The sequence below is a fragment of the Mustelus asterias genome, chromosome 2 (assembly GCF_964213995.1).
Source record: "Mustelus asterias chromosome 2, sMusAst1.hap1.1, whole genome shotgun sequence".
In the NCBI taxonomy this organism is placed as follows: Eukaryota; Metazoa; Chordata; class Chondrichthyes; order Carcharhiniformes; family Triakidae; genus Mustelus; species Mustelus asterias.
The window spans coordinates 59,407,482-59,431,408 of record NC_135802.1 but is presented as its reverse complement, the minus strand read 5'-3'; the positions used below and the strand labels follow the sequence as shown (position 1 = coordinate 59,431,408).

Sequence of the window (23,927 nt, the reverse complement as noted above, 5' to 3'; positions counted from 1 at the left end):
GCTCTTGGGGTTAAAGGGATCAAGGGATAAGGGGGGAAAGGCAGGATAAGGGTATTGAATTTGATGAACAGCCATGATCAAAATGAATGGCGGAGCAGGCTCGAAGGGCCGAATGGCCTATTCCTGCTTCTAGTTTCTATGTTTCTATAAATATAAAAAGCTGGAGGGAGGGGCAGTGAGGTTGGAGTGAGGTGGGGGGAAAAAGAGAGGCTGGAGAGAGAGAGGGGAGCATTTGGAGTGGAGGGGAGGGGAAGGGGAGCATTTGGAGGGGAGGGGAGGGGAAGGGCAGCATTTGGAGATGAGTGTTTGGAGGGAAGGGGAGCATTTGGAGAGGGTATTGAGGCAGAGAATATGGAGGGAGGAAGGCGGTCCTGGGGGAAGGAGACACTGGAGGGGATGAAAGAAAGACTGGAAGGTGGAGGAGAAAGGCTGGAAGGAGGGGAGAAGCTGGAGACTTGGGGCAAGTGGGGCTGGAGTGAGTTTAGACTTTCAGACTGGAGGCAAGGATTAGTTTAAAGTTTATTTATTAGTCGCAAAGCTTACATTAACACTGCAATGAAGTTACTGTGAAATTCCCCTAGTTGCCACAGTCCGGTGCCTGTTCAGGTCAATGAACCTAACCAGCATCTCTTTCAGAATGTGGGAGGAAACCCACACAGACACGGGGAGAATGTGCAGACTCCACACAGACAGTGACCCAAGCCGGGAATTGAACCTGGGTCCCTGGCGCTGTGAAGCAGCAGTGCTAACCACTATGCTACCGTGGAGAGGTGAGATTTAGAACTTGAGACTTGGGGTGGTAAGGGGAGAGTTTAGATCCTGAGAAATGGGTAGTGGGTGGATGGAACATATAGACCCTGAGCCTAAAATGAATTAAGAACTGATAGGGATCGGGTGGTGATCTCAAGCATGTATAGTATTGTGAAACAATTTTTGGACTAACTGAAAAACAGAATAAATCAGATTTTATTTAATTAATTTTCTTGTATTTTCCAATGCAGGTTGCTAAGCATATGGATAGATTCGAGCGCGTTGGACATAGCTTGGGGCCTGCATGGACATGGCTTAGGGCACACGATCGAATTTGGTATCAAATTCATTTGATCTAGTGATGTCAAGTTGTAATTGAGAGCATTCAGTGTACGTGAAAGCTAAAATGATGTTAAAATCTTCTGGTAGTGATATATTCACAATACGTAACATTGATCAAATAAAAATCATTTTAAAGGCTGATCTGCATTCCAGTTTTATAACCATATGTTCAATAATTGGCTCATTATCAAATGTCCTTGAAATGCACCCTATTTGTTTATTATTGACAAATTTCACAGGTACTGGAATAAAGACAGAAAATGCAGGAAAAACTCTATCAGTCTGGCAGCATCTGTGTAGAGAGAGACAGAGCTATTGTATCTTGTCCTTTCCAAACAAGAGCAATATTAGACTTGAAATATTAACTCCATGTCTCTCTCCACAGATGGTGTCAGACTGGTTAAGTTTTTCCAGTACTTTGTTTTTAATTCAAATCCAAAGCATTCACAATATTTTGCTTTTATTATCATAAGTATTGGACACTTTCATTGAATGTTGAATAATTGCACTCAGATCATTTCTTTGTTTTATTGCATATATATTTCCATACTAACTTTAATTTCTTTACAATGGTCAACATTCCAGATTTATGTGCCATCCTATGCTCATCTTCTAAATTATTCCAAATTTTGTTGAGTAATTTTTCAACACTTTTGACCTAGATTAACATCTGCAAGTGCAAATTTAACATTATATTACTTGAAATGCACTTTGATCATTTTGAAAGCTAGCAAAATGTTTACAACAACAGCATGCATTTCACACATCATCATTCATGGCTGAATCACCCTGCAGAACCATTCATGTTCTCTATTAACTTTTCCTCCCCATTCTTAATGTTCATGATCCAATACAAATCACCACACTTCCTCTCAAAGAAATCAAACTTCAGGTTGTAATAGAAGACATTTCTATTCTTCATTATGAACTCTCAATGTTGCAGCTGCTTCTGAACAAAAACATTTGTTTCAATGATCATCACTGGCAATTTTAAAGACCACTTATCCTTTTGGTTCCTGAACAGAAGACCGAAAACTCCTGGTTTTAAAATACTAATGACTGTAAAGTAAAATCTGCTTGTGTAGTCCATACCAATCTTCCCAATTATCATGCCTCTTTCTCTTTCCAGGATGGAAATGTTAATTAATGTATTTCCTGCAATTATATTCACCAGAGAATGAGAGGATTGGTTACGGTGAGAAATATTAAGATAATCAGTGTGGGCTGTTCTTGTAAACAGAAGAGAAACTGGGGAGTGTAGCTAATATATTCGACTGAAGTGACAATATTTAATTCCACAGCAAATTTTAAAAATATATGTAATAAATAGATAAACCTTTAATGCACTTATTAGAATTTTCCAATATTCACATTGGTATTGAGCATGATCAGAGAGGTAAAGAATCAGCCATTCACAAAAAAATCAGAAGAAATAATTAAGTAGTTTTATCTTTAAGTAACTCTTGTGAGGATAATTGAAGTGTTTTAATTCATTATAAACCGATAATCAAGGTGAGCATACCTTTCTTATTTCTCTTTCAAAACTTGAAAACCATGGTTCTGCAGTGTCCATAAGTTGCGAGAACATTGCACTGAAGAGATAAAAAAAGACAAGTTTCAAAATAACAAGTAGCAAAACAATAGCAATAACAAAAAAATGATGTTATTACTTAACTTACTAAGCATCATGTTCCAAGAACTCAGGGTTAAGGAGAGCTTTCATTTCCTCACTGTGGAGATATAAACCTGCAAATTAGCAAAATATTCCTTTCTACACCAAAATATTCAGTTTATTGCTTGACCTACAATGACTGCCAAAATCTAAGTATTCACATTGGACATCAACACAAATAGCTGTGTAATCATCCTTTATAGCTGTAAAACTAAGTTCATTTTTAACAAAAATAAAATGATTGACTTTTTTTAAATGATTGACTTTTTCTAAATGATTGATTGTTCCCTCCCCCATCCTAAAAGCAGCCCATGCATTCATTCCACTCCACCAAGTACAGTTTGTTCTTATGCCAGTAAGAATACCCTGATTTTAGAACTTTTCTCATTCTCCCAGATCTTTCAATCCCATGGGAAATCCGTGGAAATGTTAGTCGGACTAAAAGCTAAGCTTTAATTTTTTTGTTGCAAGTCAGCAATGTTGGTCAGCAAATGTGTGGTGGGGTGATTGACCAAACCAATTGGCTCGCAGTACTTTGTTTTATGTATGTGAAACATTCCAGTAATGAAAAGACTGTGGTTGGTCAACAACATTGGTTTTGTAACTGATATCATGATACAAAGATTTTAATATAAAACATTGTTTTAAGATTTTCCCTCGCTTTCCATTCTGTCTCCTGCCAACAATCCATCCAGAATCCACAATATCAGTTGTTTGAGATTTGCAGTAGGCAGGCTTTAGAAGTGTATGAAAATTAACTCCCCTCTTAATGGCAGACAAAACTCAAAACATTGTGTCATGCTACTCCAACTGCACATTAGTAAAATCTTGACAATCCAGTTAGCATTCTTCCTGAACTAGCATCCCCTTTCATGAGTTGACTTATATCCTATATAAAGTGCAATGTTGTACCTATTTCAGGTTGATCTGAATTGCATAATAAATAATACAGAAGTTGTATAGATAAAACTTGCCTTGGATTTGCTGTTTCACTGGCATGTGAGAAGGCTTGGTGATCACAGTGCAGAATAAAGACAAGAGGGGCCAGCAGTTCATGCATGCCCTAAAACATTAGCATTAAAAAAAATGAATAGAGCTGGAACATTCTTACTCAAATTAATAAAATGCGTACTCGGGAAAATGAACAAAGAGCTATTAAAGTGGAGTCCCTTCAACGGCTCAGTGCATTTACAAAGTGCAAGAAGCACACAGACCACGTAGGTGCCAGAGTTCTACACTTAAAATACTAATCAGTCTTTTCTTTTTACAGATGCTGATGGGGCTGCTATGCAAAGCCAGAATTTACTGCTTCGAAATATTTTTAAAATTAGGCATTGTATGTAGCATACAAATCAAGGAATTATTTCTCTTCCTATTTATATATAAGAATTATCCTAAAATTGTGATATGCATATACGATTTTCAAATTGAAATTGCCATAGTAAATGGACAATTAATTACAGTTTTAATTTCTTGTAGCCTGCACTTGAACATTAAAACAAATAGTAGAGTATCTTTGCTTTATAATTTAAAAGCAGGCATCTTTGCAACTAGAAACACATTGGGGAAAGACAGAATAATTAAAACATTAATGTGAAAATTACTAAATCTTCTGTGCAAGAAGGATTTTTTAAAAAAAACATACTAGAACAAAACTAAAACATATGCAATGTGTAACTTGCAGCAGACTTAAATGCTTCGGGGACAGAATGTTATGCCCAGAATGAATGCATATTTATTCTTAGTAAATGTCACAAGACACTTTTTCTTACAGTCCAATTTTAAACTGCTTAATTATTCAACCAAACCTGTACAGTATTTCATTACCTGCTTGTAAAGCAGCTGCTCATTTTCTCTCGCATAACAAAACAGGATATCTGTCAAGATCTGCCTCACACTTTCCTGTTGGAAATACTGCATTTCAGGAAACCTGAAAGACACAAAATTTCAGCACATCATCTCAAGAAATGTTGTTCCTTTTTGCTTCCCTATACAGGTTATTTTTAACAATGCCATCAGACAATATTCTGTTAATATTGTGATCTTGACACAATTCTATTTGAACTAAACTTGTTTGAAATGAACATTAAAATGGCCAATTAAAAATTTGCCCAAGGTACATCAAATAAATTTTTGTAGCTTTTAAATATTAATTTCCACCTATTTAAAATAATCAGACAAATTCACTTTGTGTTTTCTCCTCTTATGGAAGTAACGGATAGGATTTCCGTTTTTGGAAAATAGCTTTGGGGTGTCAGGTCTAATTTGGGATTCTGAGTCCACATTTGCTGGCAATAAGGTCAGCACAGTGATATTCCTGGAGGCAACCTCCAAAATTGCTGTCCAATGAAGGATAGTGGGAGGGCTCCTGCTGTTACTAACCAAGCCGAGGACCACCAGCTCTGAAGCCTTGGCAGCCCCACAGAGAGGTGGGTGTTGCTAAGGATACTAAAGGGGTCAAGAAGGCATCCTCAGATGATTAAGTTGAAAATACAATTTCAGAGGAGTCAGATAGGCAGAGCTCTCAGGGTGTAGGAGTAACCTATACACAGTGTTTTTCTGCATCATCCTCTCTTTTGTTATCCAGGGAGCTCAGGCTTTGGTTACTGCACTGCTATCCTACATGATCATGTACCCAAATTAGCTCTTCTGTAAGGTGCCCATTGTTCAATTACAATTTTTGGGATTCTGAGTCCACATTTGCTGGCAATAAGGTTTTCTGCCAGTCTTTGATTCCAATTTACCTGGGCCGGATCTGTTCCACCCCTCATCAAAATTGGCTCTCTGCCAATTAAATATTTTTACTCCAGATTACTCTTTTCCAAAGCCAATTTAAACCTTATGGCAGGGTGGCACTGCTGTCTCACAGCGCCAGGGACCCGGGTTCAATTTTGGCTTTGGGTGACTGTGTGGAGTTTGCATGTTCTCTCCCTCTCTGCACGGGTTTCCTCCCTACAGTCCAAAGATGTGCACGTTAGTTGGATTGGCCGTGCTAAATTGCCTCTTAGTGTCAGGCGGATTAGCAGTATAAATATGTGGGGTTACGATGTTAGGGTGAAATTGTCGTCAGTGCTGGCTTGATCGGCCAGATGGCCTCCTCTGCACCGTAGGGATTCTATGATTATGATACTTGGATCACTGCCCTACATATCTGCTGACTGACACATGATCCACTTGGCCTACCTCATTTCCTAGAATCAGATGTAGCAATGCATCCTTTCTCATTGGACCGGGGACATATTTCTTATGTATTTGTATCTTTTGGCTCATTGTGGAGCCATGCTGTAGTTATGTATGCAAACAGAAGTGATGTCAAAGATGCAGAGCAGGAAACAGAGAGAGAAGCAGCAGCCATGGATAAGATCACAGACCACAATAAACACTTCACTTGTTTTTAAACCCAATGCTTCCAAATGTCATGTTTCCAAATACACAATACTGAGGGGAAATATTCTCCTGAATACGGAGGGGAAATATTTTCTCTGGCCTTTACACTAGTACTATTCCAGTCCGCATTAGGATAACTGAAATCCCTCAATTTATCTATTGTATAGTTTGTAATTTCCTTGCATATATATTTCTCTATATCCTTTCTGGTTGTATCACAGCTTGGTATGGCTCCTGCTCTGCCCAAGACCACAAGAAACTACAAAGGATCGTGAATGAAGCCCAGTCCATCATGCAAACCAGCCTTCTTAGTATAAAATCAATGGATGAGCATCTATTGCTATGAAAAAATGCACCCTCTACATCAATCTGTACAACTTCATGAGAAAGAACTATTAACATGTAAGAAATAATATGTATACAAATACATAAACACAGGCCTACCAACAGGGGTCAGCTAAAAAAAGAAACATGCATTTAAAAAGGTAAATATAAGTTACTTGTTGAATCAAACGTTTCCTCTGGAGCTGATTATTAAAGAAAATCACCTTTTATGAGCACAACCCCAATTTATATTGCATTAAATTGGAAATCGGTCCGATTCATCTTTGAATGCTTAAACTGAGATAGTATTTACTACACTAGATGGCAGTCTGTGCCATAGATTATATCAGTATGCATAAACAGGTTATACTGACATTTATCGTGCGTCTTCCTTAACTTACAAGTGTGTCTCAGAATCTCCTATTCATTTTTGTGTACAGAAAAGTCAATTATGCAAATACAATTCACTTCAATGAGAACTGGTTACCTATTATCCATAAACAAATCGGGGGTAAGGTGAATGCTGCTAATTTTAGGTTGAAATTACATTGCCTCAAGTACACATTTACAATGAAAATCAATGATGGGTTGTAACTTAACTCTTTGTTTTAATACTTTTGCAAAATAACAAAGAAAAAATAAGTAACTGTACAGGTAAGTCCTGAATCCGATTTATATTTGATGCTGCGCACTTACTGAATATTAATGTACATATTGATACTTTCTTAAACTACGACATTGTAATATAGGTTTCTAAATATTTCCTTTTTTAGACTTATTAATCCTTCACTAGCTTGCCAGATTATTATTATTTTGTGTTCTTCAATAGTTATGCAATGACCAATAATGATCTCATATCTAAGCTGCAAAGCAGAATGACACCATCATACCTACTAATGACTGAATAAATCCCCGTGGTATTTTGCAGGCAAAAACAGAAACATAATTTGGATTAGGTGGGGTGGTCCAGTAGTTCAATTGTTTTAACAATTGATTCTGAGAAACAGGAGGCTTTGAGATTTGAGTTGCAGATTTCATATTGCTTGAACTTGCTTTCATTAGTTGAGTGAATGCAAGTGTTTTCAAAAAAAGTAATTTGCGCAGTACAAGAAGCTGCTGAAGAATCTCTTTCATTCAGAATAAAATTGGACACTTGGTCATCCCCCTTAAATCAGCCTCCTGGTCCTAAAATACTACTGTATCCAAGACTATCCTTCTCATGCGCTTGAAAGAAATATGAAACAATCAAGTAAGAAGGACAGAATCAGGAAAATATGCAAAAACATTTAATGAAGAATATTGAATACTTAGGTCCACAGAGAGGGTCATATGAAGCCTAATATCAAAATCTTCACAAATTTGATAAAGAAATAACATCCTTATGATGGGTAGCAGTTAATTATGCAGATACATCATCTCACAAAAATAAATACAAAGGCTAGCAATTTATTGAAAGCAAACATCTTAAATACCAACACATTGCTTGCATTTCACGATTCGTTTACAGATTTAATTTTGCACATACGTTCTGGTCACATCTTGCTGAATCATTGCCCGAAGTTCTTTATCCTGAAAAAACTTGTTCCAAAGACTCTATATAAAAAAGCAATATTGGAAAATAAATATTCTTTGAAAAAAAACTGAAACGAATGCTTCACTAGATGACATAATTACTTGATATTCTTTTCAACTGCCTTTTGTTCATGTCCTTAACTGTACCTAACTGCTGCCTTGAAATGAATGATAAAACCGAGTATTTTCCAAGTGAAGATAACATGACATTACATCGCACGGATGGATATACAATATGTCTTCTGCTAAAATATAATTTAAATAAACATGTGTAAGCAACAAGTAGAGTGTTGAATTATTTTTTGAAAAAAGCTACAGCATATCCACATGCAGGACAAAATGTTTAAGTTCAAGAAAAAATGTTTTTCATATTGAACTTTATAAATTTATGTTCAAAGATTCTGATTATTCTACATTAGCTGTAATATATTGTGCAGTCTTTATTCAATCTGCAGAAAATTGCTACCAAAAATAAAATAGTTGGGGATAAATTAAAAAGACAGCATGCATTTTACTGTAAAATGAGTTGCAGCTGGCATCTAGCATGTAAGAGAGCTGTCATACAAAAGGCAAGTTTTACAAAATGAGCTTGCCCAGTTGACATGCAAATTTTGCATTTGGGTGTGGACGCTCAATTATAATTGTAATGGATAGAAAACTTGTTAATCTGTGCCCAAAGTCTTCACATGCACTTCTGGCAGGTGCTACTTCATGATGGGCATGGAAATGCATTAAATTTACTCTCCAATTTATACCGGAACCACAAATCTGAATAAAAGCCTCAGACTGAAGGAAGAAACATCACTGGTACTAGTTGGCTACACAAATTTTCTTAATAAATATTTCATGGTCAACAAGTGGTGTAAGGAATGACAAAGAGGGGACATAAATGATTCTGCAAGATTTAACATGTGGGACATAACTTCCTTGCACAGATCCTTGGATAATTCCACTGTAATTACATAAAATTCATTGCAATTTCTAGTGGTTTAAAGTCAAAGTAATATCCTCATTGGTGGTACAAAATTAACTACATAAAGGCTTACTTTGCCCAGAGATGTCAATATCTTGAATAATTTGCAGTGTGTACCGTTCTCTACGAACAGATTCGCTTGGTCAAACAGGTACATTTTCAGGAGGGATTAAAGGAGGAAAGATGGAGAAATGTGAAAGGTTTAGGGAGGGCTAATGCATATGAATGAATTGCAGCAAATGGTGGAACAATGAAAATTTGGATTGTTTAAGTGGCCACAAGTAGAGCACATGGGCAAACAGGATTTGGTGCTAGCCTAGCTATGAGTTTTGAATGAACTCAAGTTTATAGAGGGTGGAAGGTAAGCAACCGGCCATTTAATAGTGAAGTCTGGAAAGAGAGAGAAAGAGGAGGGTTTCAGCAGGAGGTGGGTTGAGGCAGGATGAGCAATATTATGGAGGTAAATGAGGCAGTCATGATGGAGGGGATGTGTGGTCAAGAGCTCAGATCATTGTCTTTGTGTAAAATATATGGGTAGCACTTAATTGTGCAGATGTATCATCTCAAAATTAGCTGTGAACAGTTTGATTCAGCTTCAGACAGTGGCCAGGGAATGGGATGGAATTGGTGGCTAGTTGGTACAACCCAAACCTTTAGAACATAATAACGGATGGCAACTGAAATTCAAATTAAGCAGCTGGTTTAGTACACATTTTTTCTATTGCAAAAGGCATGGCACAGGTTATATCACATCATTTGACATGGGTTTGATGTATCATCTGAAAGCTGCACTAAATTTGCTTTTGCTAAATAGCTGAAGATATTATGGGTTACCCAGCAATCGTCAAGAAGTTAAATGGCAAAACCAAATCTGATCGTACTTACCCCCTCATCTTGTGAAAGTGGGTTGTTGACAACCAGATCTTGCTGTCCAGCAGCTTTCCGAGGGTTTGTGATGTGCTATGGTTAGACAAGATTGCTGTTGGTACTTCAAGTTTTGTTAAACAATTAGATATATGGTTGATGGAAAAAGTACAAAAAATACTTACAATTTCTTTTATCTGTTCATAGTGAGATCTTAATTCTGCTATCTTATTAAGCCACTGCTTTTTATCCTCAGGCAGAACATCCAAGAACAGCTACAAGGACACAACTCTCACCAGTTAGAACAAAATAAACAGAAAATACATCATCATTGCTTTCCAGTGGGATACAAAACCTATCCTAGGGGAAGAAAGGCATCACTCATGGGTTATGACAAATCTAACAACACTGAAATAAACTTTCTATCCCACTGAAACCAGAGATGTATTGTTTATTCAATACAAATATATATATATATATATATATATATATATATATAATGCATATATAGCAACAAACACAATTTGATTAGCCCTAGTTAAGCTGACACCAAATACTATAAATGTCTACATAGAGGCAATAATCCCAATAGCAGTAAAGATATTTTACATCTGGAAACAAAAAATGGATGGCACAAACATTAGGGATTAAACAGGATAAGTGTATAATTTAGTCATAAATTTAAAATACTGTTTTAATCAAAGATTTTATTATTAAATTCATTTTAAAAATTGTTTTCCCAAATTGTGGTTCTGGGCACATCTCTACCTATTTATCAGCACATGCATATTTGAATGAATTGCATTCTTCATTTACTTATCATATAGGCGTGAATAAAGGGCAGGAATTGCAAAAGCACCAGAAGTGATACAATAGGAGCACCAACCCTGCACATCAGTCAGGATTTTGCAACAGAATAGTTTACAGTAAGTGCTATAGGTTGGTCAGGCCACAGAATTCAGACAGTTATTGGGCTAATGTTCACGGGCGGTGTGGGAAAGGACCAGGTTGACTTACTGGGAAGGGGGTGCAGGATGTTCATACCTGATGAAGCCAAGAGAGCCACTTGTGCTGATTGTGGTAGACTGTTAGTTTCCATGTCTTACAATGCTAGGAATGCCAAGCCTTGTAAATTGTTATACTTAACTGTTTATTTAATTCCAAATTCAAATGGAGTTGGGTGTCTAGAAGAAAGTGAATTAGCATTTCTAAGGCCCATATGATTCATGTTGTCATGGAAATTGGATTTGGGATGGCAAAAGTCAATCAAGAGCTATTGTAGAACGAGTTGCAATTTTCCTCAGAAATCACTGAAGTTCACAGATACAAGACAGTCTGCAAGAAATCCAATGGAGAGGGAGGGCAAGAAGAGAGGGAGGACAAGGAGACAGAGAGGCAGCCAGTCCTCTGTTAAAGCAGAGAAAATGCAGACACTGGTCATCACAGAAAACTCAGGTGCGAGCTTGTGCTCAGATTAAAAAGACCAAGTTTGGGAGGATTTAAAAGAGGCTACAAGATTCACCTAGCTTGGGCTAGAGGGAGAAACCTCCAGTGTAACCCTCCCAGTGAAAGTCAGTTCTGGGATTAGAAGTTACTCGGCAAAAAGAAAGGGAGCCACTGGGAACTGAGAATAACTTTGAACTGGTCCCTGGAGAATGAGGGTTCACTTGAGTGACAGTGTAAATTATAACTGTAGTGCAAGATTTTTGGTCAAATTAAAAGCTAACTTTTGAGAAGTGAACATGAACTGCAGAAGGGTAGAAGGTATAATGTCAAATAACACAACTGGCAACTTTTGCCTCTGGTAACATTTCATAACATGCAAGTTGTCTCATTTAAGATACAACATTGGTCCTAAAAACAGGGGTACCTCTGAAAGCAATGCTATCATGTGAAACAGAGGTAGGATACAGTCACAGCAACATTATTTCAGACTCAAGCATAATGGATTTTCATTCACATCTGCAATATTCTTCACATGAAACGTTTAATATGAGAAAGTACATGACAAAGTACAAATATTTTTTCTAAGTCAATGGGCCTGATTTTAACTCTGTATAAGTGGATGGATTTGAAGGAGTTAAAATCAGGTCCATTTTACTTGCACAATAATCAATAAAGTTCTCACACATTAAAAAATTGTTACCTTCCAACAAACACTGCGGAATCTGCTGCTTCTCAGCTGCCCATTAATCCCCTTCAGTCTTATTCTTGCGAAATAATTACTATGTCCAAACAGGTCTTCCCATTCTTTGCTAATAATTGAAAAGCAAAATATCTGCATAAAATTCATGGTTCTGACCAAATTCAAGTCAGCATTCATTTAAAATGTATTAATAGATATCTGGTATCCTTCAATTGTGCGATTTTGAACCAGGTAAGCACACAATACCAATGAAACATGACTTGGACTTTAATGCTTTTTTAAAACTGGTACGAGCAGTAATTTAGGAGTTGAGTACTCTTCAGAGTAAGAACCCTGATATCCTGGATGATAGATTTCCCCTTCTACCTCACTTATTTTAGAAACATTTATAATTATGCTGTGCATGATATACAAAGACAACCTTCACTTCCTGAAGGGAAGATAAGTCATTGCTACTGACCATATTGGAGTGAACCAAGCAAGGACAGTCCTATGGAGGAAAGAAAACGGAGGATGATTGGAGTTGTTGACTGTATTTAATAGCAGGTAAAATGAATGACAAGAAGGAGAACTGTGGTGAACTCAGAGGATGTCAGTGGCTTTGAACAATTTGGTACAATGTGCACAGAGTGGAAATGGGTTTGAAGTATTCAAAAGTATATTTGCATGAGAAGCTATTACAGTGTTATTGATAATAATGGATGCATTCAAAAAGTTGAGAGGAAAGGGAAAATAAAGCATTAATTGAAGATTTGGCGGGTTGAAGAAGCAAGTAATAATGAAGATTTTGAAAATTAGAGAGTGACACTTAGGCAAGGAAAGCTAGTTGTGCGTTGAGTTAGTTTGGGAGGGAACTAGCAAAACATGAGATGGATCTCAGGGAGGAAGTAAGGGATGCAGAGAAGTTTTAAAAAATTAATTGGGGTCAGGCCAGGAGTGGGAAGGCAAGGGCTAGGGAGGAGGGAAGAGGTTGCATAAAACATTACTGGTTGCTCACAACTGATGTTGGAAATGAGGATGCAGTGGTGAGGATAGGGTTTGGGGGAAGAAAACTGTTGTTGAGCAAATGGGTCTGAGGTTACCTTTGCCTTTGAGAATAATCATGGAGTTATAGGAGAATTTAGATGCGGTAAGATTGTTTGAAGAGATCAAGCCAGAGTTAACATTTCAGGTTGATGACCTGATTTCTGGTCAATGAAAGATCATTGCTCTGAAACATTAGTTCTGTTTCTCTCTGCATAGATGCTGCCTGACCTGCTGAGTATTGCCAGCATTTTCTCTTTTTTTGTGTGAAGGCTTGATAAATGGAAGTAACAGCGATTGGAAGCTAGCCCAGTGGACAAGAGTCAATGTTTAACGTATCGCCCCAGTCGATTGATTAGTAACACTAGAGTGCAACAGAACAAAATAAAGCATGCAAACATCAGGTTCAAAAGATTTTATTACAGGTGGCTACTGATCAAAATACAGCTACATATTATTCCAAATTCTATTTTAAGAATTCAAGTTTAAAATTTATCCTACATATTTGAAAAAAATGCAAGTATATCTTGTTATTTTAAATGTTGGTTACATGCGACCATAAATTATAGTACCTGCTGCGAACCCCTAGATAAAAAACTTAAATATATGTCTCCAAGGCTTGGAAACACTAAGGAACAAACACCTGTGTTTCATTAATATACAAGTGAATAAATTCTCAAATGGGAACAATTAGAAATTAATTGTCCCAAACCATTGGCAGAGAACTGGACCAGCGCTGACCATTGAAATCCTATAATGATCTACAAAACAAACATGTGCTGTAATGATTCATCATTCAGTCATGCATTACAATCTTCTCAAAGCCCAGTTTAAAAACAAATATACTTTTATGTAACTTAGCCTCAATTTCATCAGTGCGAGGAATGGGTGGGGTTGAGCTGACTAAAGTGAAATTCTGACTGTAGTTTAATCTCAGGCTGATGGCGCAGAACCTGAACTCAGGATCATTTGGCAGGTGATTTAAAACTATGGCAAAGGACTTTCTCTCAAAGGAAGTAGTAAGAAATCTCTCAACACCATATCCACGAGATACACCCAATTGTACAAACTTCTGCCCCTTGGTACATGTTTTGTAAAAAATACAAAATATATTCAGACTGATCTTTCATGTTTTACAAATAATGAAACAAAACTCATAGAGATTGATACAGTAAGATTATTCTCAAAACAAGTACATGTAGGAAGAGACTGAAAAAAATACCAACTCACTTGGTTCAGATTATTCACTGTATCCAGCACCTCCCATCATATAAGTAGTGAAAGGATATATCGAAGGATTGGGGGGATATCAGAATGCAGCTATAATTGGCTCAGCGTTGCTCAACCAAGCTCACAGGATAATAGCAACAGAACTTATGGAAAATCTTGTAGGAGTACATTAGACAATGCAGAGCCCAGAACTTTAAGATAAGGATCCCATACCTTACGGAATGCATCCCATTTAGCTCAAAATAAACAAGTCAAGAATTCCATTACTATACACTCCAGAGCGATTTAATGCCAATTCTGAATTAAAGGGGATTGATCATGAAACCATGAATAAAGGATATTCTTCCGTGTTGCAAATGTTAGGATATCATACAGCTTTTCCCATTCGGATCATTAATCTTTTGTCTTGGAGACCCAGCATCAGATGCAAGGGATCAAACTCTTTGTCAAATATCCTCTCAAACTCTTTCAGAATATTAAACCAGTAGGCTTAAATCTTGACACAGGACCAGAAACAATACAGGTAATCCCCCATGTCCACCTTGCACTTCTGGAACAATAAGAATATGGCGGGGTCAAACCTGTGCCGCAAGTTTGAGTAATAAGCAGATGGTACAATATCTTAAGCTGACTTTCCTTTTTACTATTACGAACTGGAATTTTATCAGCACATTCCCCGATATCATTCCATGTCTCCTCGTCAATATTTACTGTGAGGTCTTTTTCCCAAGACTGCAGCATGCCCAATGTATTTTCACAAAATTTAGGGTGTAGAATGTCATAAAATTTACTAACTAATGGGTCCGCAGATAGCAGGATTTTTTCATTGGGGAAATCTTGGCATCATAAAGAAGAGTTAACTTATTGAAGTTACTAAGTTGCAAGCATCGAAAAAAAGGTGTGTTTCAGAATACAAAACTGTTGACACAACTGCTCAAAAGATGGTAGTGCCATCAAACGCGTCACCTACAGAGACCTCTATCACTCCAGATTATCAAAACCATGGTCCCTATAACCTGGTGGGAAATCCAGATTACCCTGAATGTGAGAAAGACCTAAAGTTAAATTAGATTTCCCCAACAACTCATGGACCACTGTCCAAGCCTTTAGAGTGTGAGTGACAATAGGATTAACACACTTTTCCTAATGCCACCTTAGCATCCCTAAGAAATAAAAGTGACTACAAGGAAGTACAAGGACTATCAAGCCATGTGGAGGAAGGGTCTCTCTTAACCCATTCACGCATAAATCTAAAGTGGGAAGCTAACAGATACATCTTAATGTTTGGCATCCCTAGCCCTCCTTTAGAACTAGGCAACTGCAGCTTAGCTAATTTCAAACAAGGCTTCCAAACAAAAGACTTGAGCAACCCATAAACATATTTAAGGAGACAACAGGATAGTTAGTATTTGCAGCAGTAGCCTAGGTTATATGTTCACCTTAATCAAAGCAATTTTACCCAACCAGGAAATCGGTAAAGACGATCAACGATGTAGGTTCCACTGAATAGAGGACAATAATGAAGGAAAGTTTGCTTTATATAACGGCCAAAAATCAGGGGTAATACGAATATTCAGATAAGTAAACCCCAACAGGACCATCTGAGGGGAAAACGAGAAGAGGGAGGGGATCTACCCCCTAACTTGCTCAAGGGCATTGTTTTTGATTACGTGAAGTTAATCTTTTAACCTGAAAAAAGACAATCTAACTACCACATCAATAATAGCATGAACAAAATCTTTTGGCTTGGAAACAAACAGCAATACATCATCCATATAGAATGAAATTTTGCGCTGCTTACCTCCAGTAGACAGCCCAAAAACCTGAGGGTCGCATCTAACGGCCTCCGCCAAATGATCAATAGCTAGAGTAAACAAAAGGAGGGCCTGATCTCTCCCTAAAGGCCAAAATTCTCAGATCTATAACCATTTGTAAGGACTGCTGCATTGGTTTCCTATGGAGTACCTGAAGTCCCCCTCCCAATCCATATTTATGCAATATAGAGAACAAATAAGGAACTGAAGGCACTGTTGCTAAGTTTGCAGATAATACAAAGATATGCAGAGAGACAGGTAGTATTGAGGAAGCAGGGGGGCTGCAGAAGGACTTGGACAGGTTAGGAGAGTGGGCAAAGAAGTGGCAAATGGAATACAATGTGGAAAGGTATGAGGTTATGCACTTTGGAAGGAGGAATGGAGGCATAGACTATTTTTTAAATGGGAAAATGATTAGGAAATCAGGAACACAAAGGGGCTTGGGAGTCATTGTTCAAGATTCTCTTAAGGTTAACGTGTAGGTTCAGTTGGCAGTTAGGAAGGCAAATGCAATGTTAGCATTCATGTCAAGAGGGCTTCAATACAAGAGCAGGGATGTACTTCTGAGGCTGTATAAGGCTCTGGTCAGACCCAATTTGGAGTATTGAGAGCAGTTTTGGGCCCCATATCTAAGGAAGGATGTGCTGGCCTTGGAAAAGATCCAGAGGAGGTTCACAAGAATGATCCCTGGAATCAAGAGCTTGTCGTATGAGAAACGGTTGTGGACTCTGGGTCTGTACTCGTTGGAGTTTAGAAGGATGAGGGGGGGATCTTATTGAAACTTACAGGATACTGCGAGGCCTGGATAGAGTGGACGTGGAGAGGATGTTTCCACTAGTAGGAAAAAACTAGAACCAGAGAGTATAACCTCAGGTTAAAGATAAAACAGAGATAAGGAGGAATTTCTTCAGCCAGAGAGTGGTGAATCTGTGGAACTCTGCTGCAGAATGCTGTGGAGGCCAGGTCATTGAATGTCTTTAAGACAGAGATAGATAGGTTCTTGATTAATAAGGGGATCAGGGGTTATGGGGAAAAGGCAGGGGAATGGGGATGAAAAAAATATCAGCCATGATTGAATGGCGGAGCAGACTCGATGGGCCGAGTGGCCTAATTCTGCTCCCATGTCTTATGGTTCTCTTCACAAACCAAAGCCAACACACTAACATGATGCATAGGAGGGTTCCCTGCAACAAGGAGTTTGTCAATTCGCAGGTTAAGATGGCAATTAAAATCATCACCAATACAGGAATAATCAAGGCCAGTTCAGCAAAGTTCATTAGTGACTTTGTCTGGGGAATAATTAAGAGGACCTTAAACATTCATTAACAACACATTCTCCCATGTATCAGTCTCTTAACAACTACATATCTAACCTCTTTGTCTTACTCTTAGGTTCCTGAATTAAAAGGCAGATTCTTATTAACCAACACTGCTCACCCTCGACAGCTGGTCGAGAGAGAAGCAAAAATACCTGCCCCAACCAGTACCTCTCAAGTTTAAGATGTTCTCTGTCATCCAGATGAGTTTCTTGCAACTAATCTATGTCAACTTTCTCTTTTTTAAGGAAAGAAAAAATCTTCTTTCTTTAAATAGGATGATGAATTCCCTGCACATTCCAGGAGCAAATCTTTAAAGAAGTTACTGCCATTACTTATTCAAGCAGAAGAAATAGTGGATATTAACACAGGTAAAATGGCAGTTAAACCACCAAGGATTTTCATGACACACTTGGGCGAGTGCCAAAGGATGCTTCCCCCCATCCTCAGCTATGTTGGAAATGCCAACAATACAAAGCTTTTCCCAGGATATATAGTCTGCCTGTACCATCCTACTCACTACCTCCATATTAAACAACTTGCAGTGACGCTACTCATTTTAACTATAAATGTAATAAAGGACATTAGGTGGGAAAAGTCCATCACTATATATGCTCGGATTATAAGATGAGAAGACGGATAAAAATCGCACAGTTCTAATACCATACAACTTGCACAAAACACTCCTCAGAAACAAGTACATTGGGGATGCATTCCATTAAGGATAAATGGATGACACTGGATTCATCGGAAATCAAGATAACAAGCGAAAATTTGCCACTATGCTTGCTGACAGGATTGCCCCTATCAATGTGATAAATCACATAGCAGGATCAATTAAGAGATGAAATTACAGGGGATACATTCAAGGGTTAACGAAGAACTGCAAAATATGACTCTAAACGGGATAATTGGTGAAATTTGCCAGAGAGCACAGTTACAGGACTGACCCCATTAATGTGAAAAGGGCACAGTACAGGATCAGCAAAAGGAGATAATTACAGGGTACAGTCCAGGATTAACAAGGAGCTGTGGATCGCGACTCTGAACCAATGTCTTTCCTGGAATCTAAAGAAGCTGAAGTTTCAACAGGGATGTCCTAATGGACCCTTTGAGGATAAGTCAAAGGACAGCAGGATAATGCAGGACGTACTGGATTCCAAAAGCCTTCAGGCGTTTTCTAACCTCATTGAAGCCTCAGCACTTTTGTTGCGCAGCCATCGAGAAGTCCTGGAAGAATGAGACTTTTGCTCCATCACAGAGCCAAATCCCACCACAACTGGCAGCTTCCAAAACTCTTTGGCGATCCATGAAGTTATTTAAATGCATGATAATAGGCTTTGGCTTTACTTGGACCTCAAGGATAGGATATGATGTGACCTTTCGAGCTGCCAGGATGTGATGTGCCCTTTCAATCTGCTATGCCTTTGTGTCGAGGTTAAGAAAATGCGGTTGCCAGCTTGCAAGATATTTAACTGGGAGCTTACCCTCAGCTCCTTTTGGAAGACCGATCACATGGATTTTCTTCTTCCAGCCCTGGTTTTCCAGATCCATCAAGATTCAGCTGATTCTCTAAGGATTGCAACTGAGCCTAAACCGAAGAAGCGGCACTTTTGATTTGAAGTATTCTATCTTCTGCCTCACTAAACCTCTTCCTGGTATTCTGCAGTTCATTAGAGAGAGCATTAACATTCTGTGTCAAACCACCGTATTTGTCATCTATAACTCTGATAATATTTGTAGTCATCTCCTGCACACCTTCAAGAGCACCAGACCTGGAGCCTGCTCCCCATGCTGAGGGCCCAGCTCCATTCCGACTGTCCCTTTTTATTGAGGATTTTCTTGACACTCCTCAGCATTTTGCCATCAAAACTCCACCAGTTTTGGGGAGTATCCTATGTGGGACTTGTGTGTGTGTAAAATAGTTATGCTGGAGTTAGAAGTGGTTTTATTTCTAACTCTTTCAGAGTAAATATTAGTGTATCATTAGAACCATCCAAAGTTAGCAATTTAAACCGTTAAGTTGGACGCTTCCCAGTGCAGCAAAATTGTCCAGGGTAAGTTAGCACTTCTCAACAATGTGGCCTCCTTCTGCACTGTAGGGATTCTATGATTCTAACTGCCGTGCAAATCCTTACCTGGGAACGTCAAGGGAGAGATTTCCCCAGTGTATCCTTGGGGTGTCCCCAAATGCAACGCTGGGTAGTCAGGAAGTTACCGTCTACACTGATTTTCAATGGATCTGCAACTGACATTAACCATGTCCTTCTAAGAGTCATCTTCCTCCATGTGACTATCCTTCTCCTCTCAAAAATAATTATGGACTGTTATTTACTAATGGTATTATGCCTGCTTCCTGGACAACAGATATTAAGGTGCATACAATATAAATATTAAGTGCAAACATTTTCTTTGCAGATGGGCATAGTGTTAATATGAGAAATCTTGACTGTTCAAATGATTACCATCTGTGACATTTTACACTGCAGGGATGCCTATCAATCTGTCAAAGCTCTAACCAGCTGATGCCCTCTTTCCACAAGGGAAGTGATGAATGTATTCATCTGAAACTTTGATACAGGTGTTCATTGCAGATGTCTACAAGTGAAGATGGCATTGCATAGTCGTATACCTTGCCATGCTGTGTTAACTCAATATCATTACACTTACACTGCTTTTTCTCAAGGTTTTTCCTTGCTTGCTTGATGATCTGTAATTAGTGTTACAAATACAAAGTTAATAAGTTTGTTATGTTTTGGGACTCTGAAGGTACAGAGGGCTTGCACCTGTAAATAATGACCAGAGCAGCTGTGTTAATGGTGGATAGACGTTTAGGGTGGAATTGTATGAGATTTTTTCTAAGTGTCCAGCTAGTCTGAAAATGGGTTTTCACGCCCAATCTTATGCTTTCTGTCTCTGAAAAGGTGGCCGAGTCAGTTTCTAGCCAGAGAGGCTGTGGGCGGGGCTTAATTCACCAGCCAGCCTGTAGAGCGAGGTATTGCTTGGGCATGTGCAGACCCCTGATGATGCACATGCGCATTAGCAGTAGCAGGAGTCTGACAGACCGAGAGAGAGCTGTCAGGCCTCTGCTACTGCAGGCAGCCTGAACTAGCTCCCCACCACCCCCCACAATCGCTGGCACCCGTGGCCTGTCGCACCGCCCCCCCCCCAATTGCCCAGAAAGATCCTGTTCCCTCCCCCATCGATCACAGGCAAAGTGGCAGCAGGCCTCCCCACTGCCAATTAGCCTACCCCCCATTGACCCTACCCCCGGCACACAATCCCATTATCCCCACCCCCTGGCACACCGCCCATTGGCTCCACCCCAGCACACCCCCATTGGACCCGCCTCATGGCACTGCCTGATTGACAGTGCCAAGGTACCCAGTGGGCATTGCCCAGATGCCAGGCTGGCAGTGCCAAGATGCTAGGGTAACTTTGCCAGTCTGGCACTGCCCAAGGGCCACCCCCGCCTTGCACTCGGCCTCCCTGGAAGGCCTCAATGGCCAGTTCTATTGGCGTGCCGTTCATGGGGAGCAGGTGTTTTCCTCGCCAGAGAGAACCTCTCCCGGCGAGGCCATAAAGGCAAGCGACCCCGAACGATTGAGCACCAAGTTCACTAAACACATGTAAAACACTATTTGCATAAATTTAAATAAATTAATGAGCCTCTAGCCCATTTCCAGTGAGAGGCTGACTGTGCCAGAAATCCGGGTGTCGTAAAATTGCAACAGGCACGAAAATGGGCGCCATTCCTGCTAGCCACTTTACACCCGATTTTACAACATTTTCCCACCGCAAAACAGGTGCAGAGGTCATAAAATTCCACCCTTAGTGTCCAAGTATCACAGAGGTGTTAGAAATGTCACGCTTTAAAAATGGTTATTCTTTATGTCGTCTATTTAATTCCAAGATAGAACTGAGTTAGGGGTTTAGAAGATAGTTAGACAGCATTTCTTCCTGGATACAGGAACCATGTGATTCACGTTGCCATGGAGGTGGGTTTTGAAAGAGGAACAGGTCATGGAAAGCTATTGTAGAATCAGATTACAGGGTTTTCTGAAGATATCACAGCCAGTCTCTGTTTGTTCACCATATAGAATGTGGATGGGAGCTTGTGTTCAGATTGAAGAGGCTAAATGCAGGAGGATATAAATGGGGGTAGAAGACCCACCTACTTTGGTTAGAGGAAGAAATCTCCAGAGTAACCCTCATTGTGAAAGTCAGTTCAGGAATTAGTAGTTACTTGGTAAGAAAAGGAAAAAGGAAGCGCCTGAGAATAGCTTTGGATTGATTCCTTGCAAATGCAGTGTCTAGTTAAGGAGCAGAATAAAGCTGTACCATTCAGGGACCTTTTGGATGTTTTAAAAGTTGAATCAAGGATTTCTTCTGTAATTTAGAGTGCAGATTGCCAATTGAATAGTGTTTAGACAATGTCATGGGGGTAGGGCCTGGGTGGGATTGTGGTTGGTGTGGACTCGATTGCCCGAACGGCCTCTTTCTGTACTGTAGAGTTTATATAATTCTATGACTTCTATGAATGTTATTTTTAGCATGTTTATTACAGTAAGTCTTGAAACTTGTGTGGTCTTTCCGTCAGTCACTGAAAATTAATTTTTTAATGAAAAATATCAGTCTCTACAACACAAAGCTAAAAACATAAATAATTTTATTAATAGCTTCTATCTCACTGAGTAGGCTCCAGGCCATCCATATAAAACAGTCTCCTTTGAAAACTCTGCTGACACTTTGACAGCTTTGGCAAGTTCCACTACATTGTAAAACAATGAACAATGTCCTAAATAAAACAAGTCAACTCACTACATCTCTCACTGTTAACAGAGCCTTTAAAAAAAATCCAGCATCTGAATCTTCACAAAAGATATCTCCCCTTGGACCATACTCTGTGTACCAATTTTTTGATGTGGAGATGCCGGCGCTGGACTGGGGTAAGCACAGCAAGAAGTCTCGCAACACCAGGTTAAAGTCCAATAGGTTTACTTGGTAGCACAAGCCCCAATTTGTAACTCAATTTGTAAATTGAGTTTGTGTCTTTATATGCCCTGTTTGTGAATAGAACTCCCACTCACCTGACGAAGGGGCAGCGCTCCAAAGCTAGTGGCTTTTGCTACCAAGTAAACCCGTTGGACTTTAACCTGGTGTTGTGAGACTTCTGGCTGTACCAATCTTTTGTCAGAATCCATCCATTAGATTGAGATATATTGCTTTCAGACAATTAGACTAACAAATAGGGGCAAAAACATTACCACTGCTTACCTTCAATGGTGGAGGCAAATATAGCACATATAGCTTGAGAAGATCCAAAACTAAGAGTTTCACGCCTTGGCAACTTCACTTCCATTGGAAAAGTTATTCCTAATAACTTCAAAATGCCTTTTATAGGTCATCTTGAAGCATGTGTTAAAAGTGTGTGAAAGCATAAACGTGAAGTGGAAAAAGGCAATGAAGACTGGTCACCCCTGACATATCCAGGTATCTGGGGAGGTGTCTGTAAACATATGTTGTAACCAGTGCAAATGGGTGTTATTGCAGTTGTATTTGGTAGCTCCTCAGAAATCCTTCTACCTTATCAAAAAGATAATAGCTCAAACTTTGCCAATAACCTGTGCAACAGGCTCAAAGGGTTGAATGGGCTTCTCTTATCACAAATATGTACAATGCCACATAAATATCCACAACAATAAAGATTACGCTGGCAACTAAAAAAACCCTAAATGTAAAACCAGCAGATTTCGCAAATAAAAATTAAAGTGTCGAACAAATTGAAGCACTGAAAAACGAAACATTTGTTTTCAGAGAAATACAACATCTACCTGCTTTTCAAAAGTTTGTTTGCACAGACTAGCTCCCAAGATCTACAGTACACCATGTTCAGCTTGCTAAGCAGCAAACACAAGAACACAATACAAGAAATAGAAGCAGAAGCAGGCCACCAGGACCTTTCCACCATTCAACATGATCATGGCTGATCTATGCCGGCTTCAACTTTTCTGTGCCATTTCCCCATATCCCTCTATTCCTTGATCTATCAAATATTTATCCACCTCCATTTTAAATACTTCTAATGATCCAGCCTCCACTATCCTTTGGAGCAGAGCATTCCAGCGATTTACAACCCTCTGCGTGAAAAAGTTTCTTTGCATCTCAGTTTTAAATGTCCGGTCCTTTATCTAGCAGCTATTGTCCTTGTTTGAGACTCTCCTGCAAGTGAAAATGTCTCTACCCTGTCAAGCTCCTTCAGAATCGTACATGTTTGAATAAGGTCACCCCTCACTCTCCTAAACTCCAAGGAATACAGTCCCAGGATATTTAGTTCCCTTGATAGGACAATCCTCTCATCCCAGGAATTAGTCTGGTGAATCTTCTTTGGACTGCCTCCAATGTTACTATAACCTTATTAAGGTAAGGGGACCAAAACTATGTGCAGTAGTCCAGGTGAGGTTTCACCAACACCCTATATAATTGCAACAAAACCTCACTAACTTTTAAATTC

General features: G+C 39.1%; 1 protein-coding gene across 7 annotated transcripts in view; it reads right to left on the bottom strand.

The window, feature by feature from the left end:
• Positions 1-23,927, bottom strand: part of tbc1d5 (TBC1 domain family, member 5) — a 494,311-nt gene that overhangs the window by 191,206 nt on the left and 279,178 nt on the right. For 6 of the 7 annotated variants that reach the window (XM_078235905.1, XM_078235953.1, XM_078235943.1 and 3 more), the window contains 8 exons: positions 12,031-12,139; positions 10,070-10,159; positions 9,906-9,980; positions 8,001-8,068; positions 4,592-4,694; positions 3,739-3,827; positions 2,772-2,822; positions 2,615-2,684 (listed from right to left, as the gene is read on the bottom strand). In XM_078235905.1, the coding sequence (XP_078092031.1) occupies positions 2,615-2,684; positions 2,772-2,822; positions 3,739-3,827; positions 4,592-4,694; positions 8,001-8,068; positions 9,906-9,980; positions 10,070-10,159; positions 12,031-12,139 (655 nt within the window). Of the gene's footprint in view, positions 1-2,614; positions 2,685-2,771; positions 2,823-3,734; positions 3,828-4,591; positions 4,695-8,000; positions 8,069-9,905; positions 9,981-10,069; positions 10,160-12,030; positions 12,140-23,927 lie in introns of all 7 variants that reach the window. The other variant, XM_078235915.1, reaches the window with a different exon arrangement.